At 42.6% G+C, this 8,114-nt stretch overlaps 1 protein-coding gene across 4 annotated transcripts in view; it reads right to left on the reverse strand.

The window, feature by feature from the left end:
• slc39a10 (solute carrier family 39 member 10) overlaps positions 1 to 7,769 on the reverse strand; it is a 48,296-nt gene extending 40,527 nt beyond the window's left edge. The window contains exons 1-2 of one of the 4 annotated variants that reach the window (XM_080785515.1): positions 7,705 to 7,769; positions 1,434 to 1,611 (exon numbers count right to left, since the gene is read on the reverse strand). In XM_080785515.1, coding sequence (XP_080641641.1) covers positions 1,434 to 1,453 — 20 coding nt within the window. In that variant the 5' untranslated portion in view covers positions 1,454 to 1,611; positions 7,705 to 7,769. The remainder of the gene's footprint in view (positions 1 to 1,433; positions 1,612 to 7,704) is intronic. The other 3 variants (XM_080785516.1, XM_080785517.1, XM_080785518.1) reach the window with 3 other exon arrangements.
• Between the last annotated feature and the right edge of the window lie 345 nt (positions 7,770 to 8,114).

Here is an 8,114-nt window from a genome sequence, read left to right on the forward strand (position 1 = left end):
ATTCACATAACGGGATGTTGGTTGTATGGGGTGGATGTGCGTGTGTGTGTGTGTGTGTGTGTGTAGCTGCAGGAGCTGTTACTAGGATCAGAGTTAATTAACCACTGAACCGGCTATGTACCACTGAGAGGGGGGTGGGCGGGGGTGGGGGGGGGTGGAGGCTAATATCTGCCAATGTAGTGTTTGCAGTGGTTCAGGACATCTGGACAGGCAGCAGGCATGGGGTTAAGACCATGGTTATGCAACAGCTGCCAAGTCAGGGATGGAAGAGGGTGAACGAACACGAGTGTATCATAGGAAAATGAGGAAACAACAACATGCTGATGTTACAAGAGATACTCTTACAGACAGTAAAACCAGTGAACCAACAAATATTGAGAGCTACAAGGTTACAAAGTGTCAATAACGATGGGAAAGAAGAACTGAGGATGATGTCGGAGGTCAAAGTTCCTGTAGATTTTTCACGCACTGTAAGTGGGACACGTACCATGGGAACAATGCAGGCAGTGTCATGAGAAGCAAACTCACTGGGGCAGCAACATCCAGGCAAGACACAGAAGCAAAAGATGAAAATATGGCTTTTTTTTTTTAAATGGTGTGGTGGAGTGAAGTCAAAAAGAAAGGTGAAGGATTGAGGTAGATCCTTAATCTGAAGGGGGGGATTTTCTACGCTTGTCAGGCTGTCAGCTCTATTTGCCCGCTTGACTGCAAGATCCTTTGGAGGCACGCACAATACCAACGGAGGCTTAAGTCTTACGCACACCGAAACTCAATGCACAGTTGCACACACTAACACGCTAGGGTTACTTAGCCCAAGTCAGACCAGGTTCATGGACATGCTGACAGAGGCCCAGTCTTAATACTTGGGGGGAGGGGGGGGGGGGGGGTAGTAGATGTTGTACTCATAAGGGTTATTGAGAATGAACTACTCTTTATCATAAGTGATGAAAACAGCAACAGCGGTTGTTGATCAACAACAAGAGTGTAGAATAAGTATATAATCAAAAACAGCTCAGGCCAAGTTAAGTGAGTCTTCTGCTCCTCAACTACCAGTTGAGACCCAATCCTGGCATCAAGGGATTATACGGTTGGTCAAACACTACAGGTATAATATCAACTGCTAAATAGCAAAGTTCACTTCAAACTCCCAGCAAGGACATGAACCTCATGCATTTGCTGTGTATATGCATTCTAGTAACCACCAGTAATCCAAAAATAAGCAACAAAGCCGATTCGTTCCATGAACTGCTAAACATACAGCCTGGGCCCATGTTAGTTATGAAATTCTGTAAACATAGCGCCAAACTAGCTTACAGTAGCATTTTAATGAGCACTGCTAAAGGCAAAACAGGCTACTCATGAAACTGCATTTCAGATGACACAACCAAAAGTCGGAAGAGGGAAGTTAGTTGTGCTGTAAAGTGTAAACTCACTTGGGTAGATGTACCTTCATCTTCTTTTTTCTTTTAATATTTATTTATCTGTGAGATGTTTGCTGAGGGTGCACAGCACACTCATTTATGGTAGCAATCTCCCTCACAGTCATACAGTTGCACTTCTTGCAGTCTAAATCTTCTGAAGCCTACTGTCCAATGGAGTCGTATGGGCCTGCTAGAGATGTAAGCAAAAACACAGAATACATTCAAATCTGCAAGCACAACAGCTCTGCACACAATAACCTACCTTTAAGCTATAAATCCATGGTATGCATTGCAATCATACAGCTATAGAGGATATGCACATGCATAAAGTGAATGGGAAATCAAGTGACATGGCAAACTGAGTTTAATGTCGTTTAACGTCGTTTAATGCAATCAGATAGGACTGTTCTGTTTGGATGTATGGGCTATCAAGGCCAGAACGTAGTTTTATGCCACTCAGTAGGCGTTCCTGTATAACTTCCGGGTATGATGATGTCATGCACATACCCTCTATACTAGTATGCAGCAGCCTAGACATGGCCAAAGAAATCTACTCAATCATTCAAATAGCCTAAAAGTTTCAAGCTAAGGCAAAAGATCGAAATAAGTAGCTCTCCGTGCGGTTAGCTCAACCGTCTGGGCACCTAGGCTGCCGAGCCAGCCGGACGGCGTGCCGCGGGTTCGACTCCCGAGCCAGACGGCTTTTGCCACATGTCACTCCCTGTCTCTCTCCCCCTTTCCTGTCTAATTACTGTACCCTATCAATGAAGGCAAAACGCCCAAAAATATCTTAAAAAAAGAAAAGAAAGGAGTAGCCCTAGTGGGATTTCATCATGCTCATAAATGTAAACAATGTAGGATCATGGGAATAGCCTATGAGTGAAGTCTTATTTTATGCCCTTTAAGGGTTGTATACCATCGATGTTGAGACTAGTGAGGACTAGTGAGCACACTCCATTGTAACAATGGAGTGCTCATTCTATCTCAATGGGATAGTTCCAATGTTTTGGAACTACAGCCCATAGCACCCTGCTTAGTGGCGAGATCAAAGCGTGTCGCGACTCTCCTTCTACGGCTCTGGTGAGGACCTAGTGGACACTTTTTCATGATTGGCTGCCTTTAAGCCAATGGGAGATAAAGCCCATTTGCTCTTTGCTGCACCTTTCTCCCTCTCCTAATAATACAGTGCTTAAACCCATTCAGGCCTGACCTCAAAATTAAAAAAAAATCTTCTAAATCCTCCAGTTTTCTGAAATAAATATTTTCACGCTTTAAAAAAAATAGCAGATCTACAAGTGGCGCGCTATGAGCTTGCAGATCTGCTAAATTACAACATAATGTTTAAAACACCAAAAGGGGTTCCCGGCTCCCGCCCAAAATGGGTTAAGAAATCCTTACCACCAATAACCACGTGAGGGTTACTGAAAATGGCCCCCTTACAGGACACACAAGAGATGATCTATATTGATCATTCATTACAATACTTAGGCTACAAAATAAAAATTGGTAGCTCTGTTGGGCTTTTTATAGGTGAAAGGTTTAAGAACATTGGATTTGGATTTATTATTACAAAAATGGCAGATCTGCAAGCTCAATGTGTTGTGATGTGTCACATTGAGCTTGCCTTTGATCTGCCATTTTCACTATTTTGCACAAAATTGTTGTGAAATTATACAATACCTCTTAAATGGTTAATTGATTTGTTGACATAAAAATGACACCTCTCAATTAAAAAATAATAATCAATTAGAAAGAAAATAATCAATAGTCCGTCCTAGATCCTGACGTGTGTGTGTGTGTGTGTGTGTGTGTGTGTGTGTGTGTCCGTCCTAATGACCAAATGATTAGTTTAGGAATGTGACAAAAACGGGAAGGCTTCGTGTGTAATTGATAGAAAATACATTGTTTTGGGGCTGAACTACTCCTTTAACACTCGTACAATCTTGTTTATTCACTAGGCGGAACACTTTAATACCAAGACCTCCAGACGTTCCACCTTGAAAGCCAACAATGGCCTGAATGCAAAACTAAGCTCAAAGCAAACCCTGAGAAGAATCCTCACTCTCTCCATTTTGAACTGGATGATTAAAAGCAATCATCTTGCAAAGCCTACATTGAGTATTAATATGTTCTGCAGAGTAGACTGCACTTGCTAAGATATCACTGTATTAAAGAACTTGTTTTTCATGACCATGCCCTTAATATTTCTCGTCTATGCTGGACTTGTTGGGAAATTAAAGATTTTCCAATTTTAAACCTCCCACGAATGATTCATAACATAAAAAGCACAGCTGCTAGCCTATTTAAATCAGGTCAGCTGTGAGTGTATTGTAAGCTAGTAAAGTAAACTTTTTTTTGGTGGATTGTTTCCGGGTCGTGGGTTTCAGAGTAAAAGCGACCAGACAACTCTGGCACCCCAGAGCTCCTATTTTGAAGAACTTCCGGCACTGATTGTGTTAATTAATCAAAATGTTTTTAAAAGAAAAAGAAAAAGAAAGAAAACGGATTGTTTTCCTTTTTTTTTATGAGACTAACAGTGATTCATCCCTTCACAGTTCACATGTGTGGCATTGCCTGGCAATTAACTGATCTTGTATGCCTTCATTTCTTTGTTCTGTCAATTGTGTTACAGTGACTCCTGTCCTATCCTGTGTTATGTGAGAAACCACCAAGCCAAATGCATACAAATGCGATCAAAATAACCCAATTCTTATTCTGCTTCTTTCTGAGCAGTGACACTTTATGATTCACTTCCAGGTGACACAATAAAAGCAATAATTCAAATGCCACACCTACACACAAGCATCATCTCCAAACATGTACAACAGAATGATCCAGAACCAGATCTGAAGACAACAATCCCATTGGCAAAACACCAAAACATAGCAATACTGCCGGTAAACACCACCACCCTACTCTAGTGGCTGATAACTGCTGGTATAGAGGCCAGGGAAATGATAGTAAAAATGTATTTATTATTGTGTTACATAAACATAGGGCAAAGTTACATACTTTCCTTTAGTATCAATGTACTTTAATTATAAGTGAATTTGGCAAGGGGACATTATCCTAGATAGTTGACACCAGCTTTAAGGCAAGAGTTCTCAACATTTTTGGCTGGGGACCCCCGGAAATGCTTTGGCCATGTCTTGCGACCCCCGCTCCGCCCCTCCCCAACCCCAATACAAATTGACCGCTACAATAATCCTTAATGATTGTATCTGGTTTCAGTATTTATGATGTATTTTCTCTATTATTAAGGCTATAATAACCTTAATAATAGAGAAAATACACCTTAATAATAGAGAAAAAAAATACTGAAACCAGATATAATCATTAAGGAAAGTTTATGCATGTACTACGCGTAGGCGTAGTATCACGTAAACTCTTCATTTCCATTTTCCAGCCATTCAGTCGCAAAAACATAATCTGGGGACCCCCCCCCCCCAAAATAAATTGGCGTCCCCCCAGGTTGAGAACCCCTTCTTTAATGGACACTTGGACAGTCACTGCACAGTGTAGGTCTACTACATCTCAGCAGCAGTCAAGGCTTAATACAGTCAAAGTAATACCAAGCTCAGCTGTCTGTCAAGCAGCTCATACCAAAAGAGCATGTATTAGAGGGACCATCAGTACCACTACCTGACTGAGCGGATCATGTCAAGTAAATAAATAAATAAAAGAGCCATATAACCCAGCATGAACCAGCTCAGCTGGTGCCGTGCCAACCTTAGTAGGCGGCAGCATTTGGCAAGATTATCTTGTCAGTTAAATCATTTCACCATCCAACTTTTCATCACGGATTCAAACGAGACAGACAAGAGGCCAGATGATGTGTAAAAAGTGGAAACCATTAACAGTATTAATTGCCAAAGAAACAGAATTCTCTCTCGTCTTATGTGAATTACTTAATCTTTCACATTAATTCAAAAAATGTATATATAAGCATTTTAGTGCTACAAATATGTTTGTGGTTGTCAATAATTAAAAAAAATCTCACTCTCAACTCTCACAGAACCACCCAATGCACGCCTCTGGTAGTTGCGAGGTATAAATGAGCCCATGCTGGAGCAGATAAGGCTCTTTTAATAGATCAGTTGAATGACATGTTTCATGAAGGCACTCACTAATGACCAATAACTCGTTACTATTATTATTATAGTTAGTCAGGATGTTGAAAGACCTGTACTCAGGATAGTTACACTATCCATGTCCTGTGTGTGCGTGCATGTGTGAGAGAGAGAGGCTGGCATCCTGTGGGAGGTGTACTAATGTTACAAATGTATGAGGCAAACCTTAATTGCTTAAGTAAATTTTAAAAAGTATTCTTCTACTACAAAGTCACTAGACGTTACATAGTACAAGCAACCTGATAGCTACACTCAAACTACTTTATAGCTAATGTTGTCAGTAATGATTGAGGAAATGTTGACACTTGAGTGACTAAATAAAGCAAACAACTCAACTGCATAAAATCTATGCAGATGGAGAATTCTCTTTGATGTGATGACAAACTGCACAAAAAACGAGCGTGTTTTGGAATATGATGTTGATATGCCACTGTAAACGTAGCGAGGGAGCTTTCATCGAGCTCCCTGGGCAGGGTACAAGAAAAATAAGCTCAGAAAATATTTCATTTAACCCTGAGAGATAGAGTGCAACTCACTCTGAGTGTACAAATGAATGTTCCATTTTGTACACTCAAAGACCCATTTGGTAAGCCCCAAGTTGTACTTTTAGCCATTTGAAAATGGCAGAATAAGCTCACAACTTCACAAGGCACATTTTGGGACCCCGGGATAAAAGTGGCTAACCCCATCATGAACCCTAACATCCCTATCAGGCGTTGACAATGAGGGTTGCCCACCTGGCACCTGCCCCTGTCAGGCAAATAAAACTTCTGGGCAAGTGCTCGTTTGAGAGGGACACAACAGTTTATAAATACAACACGAGAGATCTGTCTGTCTAAACACCTGAACATAGCCAGAGTGATCCTGGTCTGTGTTACGTTACCCATCAGTTTATAATGGGCGATTTACTTTTCGGGCAAGTGGGCATAACCTTCGTCACCTGTACTTGCCTCTGAGACCTTTAGCGTCAGAGGCAAGATAAACATTGTGCTTATCTTCCATCTACATGTTCTAATTGTGTAGTCTTCTTGTAAATTAAGTAATGCAGATGTTTAACAACCCATTATGGACAGGAACCCCTTTTTGCAACTTTAACTTTCAGTACGGGAACCCCAGGTAGTTGTTGCTACAGTTTATATCAAAATACATTTGTCATTTATGAATAAATATGACGTTTTCAGAAAACTTAGGATAGGATTTAGAAGGCGCATTCAGGACAGGATTTCAAAGGCCTCAGTCCGAAATGGGTCATAGATTTAGCTGGAGACCACCTGGAAGGCAGGAACCCCCTCAACGAAGGACCAGTTTGAAAACAACTGGGGACCGACCGGGATAGAGGGAGGGGTAGGGGTCAAGTACAGACCTCCTGGGGCCGGGGGGAATCTTCCTAATGCCCACCACTGCCAGCAACAAGCCAGCTCCTGCTTGGCTGGGTCTGTCTGTCCACTGTGTCCCCAGGGCCCAGACTAGACTATAGTGATTTATGCTGGCTTGCTAAATCATACACGTGGTGCGCATAATCAAACAGCAGCAGGCTAGTATAGTAGCAATGCTAACGTTAGCTTCCCTCCTCCCCAGTCACTGGGGCTTGAGGTGGGGAGAACGCCCCTTAAACTGCAGCGTCCTGCTAGTCCTAAAAACAACGGGGTGTGAAATCAGTCAGTTAAACCGATGATGTCTGGTCTGGTGGTGAACAACAAGTCCATAGCGTTACGTTTGAGCGGAAACAAATAAACAATAAAGAGGATAACAACCTAACCACCAACCAACCACGAGGCACACACACACACATCCCATTTTAATCATGAAGAGCTTCGCCTTGGATTGGATGGTGTCGGTCGGTTTCAAACACAAAGCTCAAACATAACGTCAAACATCCACACACAAAAACAAACAAGCTAGGCTAAGTAGCCAGACAGACACTCCGGTGTGTGTGTGAGATTCACAGGAAATTAGCTAGCACATCCTTGTTTAAAACCCCGTCCTGTATACGGCGTAGAGAAACGTGGATAAATGACTGAATATATAAACCCGATACGTTGTGTTGCTGTTGTTATTATACATAAAGAAGGTTAGTAGGGCAGCGCTCGAGCGGCGGCTCCATCATGTTGTGGGAGTGAATGAAAACAAATGGTGGTGTTTTATATAGTTACCTCACCACAGTGCCGTGTGCATCTCCCTCTCTCCTCTCCGCTCGGTACCAAAAAAAAATGTCCTCTTCCACCCGGCCCGTCGGTCGGTCGACTACAGTACAGTCACGGTACTAACTAACACGCACTGTGACGCACATCACGTACACACACGCACAAGAGAGCGCCCGCCACGTCCCATAGCCCGGAGAGAACGGCATCCGCGATTGGCTGATCCTTGGGTTGTTGTCGGGGCAATGAACGCGCGGTGCTCCGGGGAGGGGGGGCGCACACACACACACACACACACACACACACACACACGCACACACACACACACACACACACACACACACACACACACACACACACACACACACACACACACACACACACACACACACACGCACACACACACACACGCACACACACAC

Source organism: Protomyctophum bolini, assembly GCF_963924005.1.
Source record: "Protomyctophum bolini genome assembly, chromosome: 16".
In the NCBI taxonomy this organism is placed as follows: domain Eukaryota; kingdom Metazoa; phylum Chordata; class Actinopteri; order Myctophiformes; family Myctophidae; genus Protomyctophum; species Protomyctophum bolini.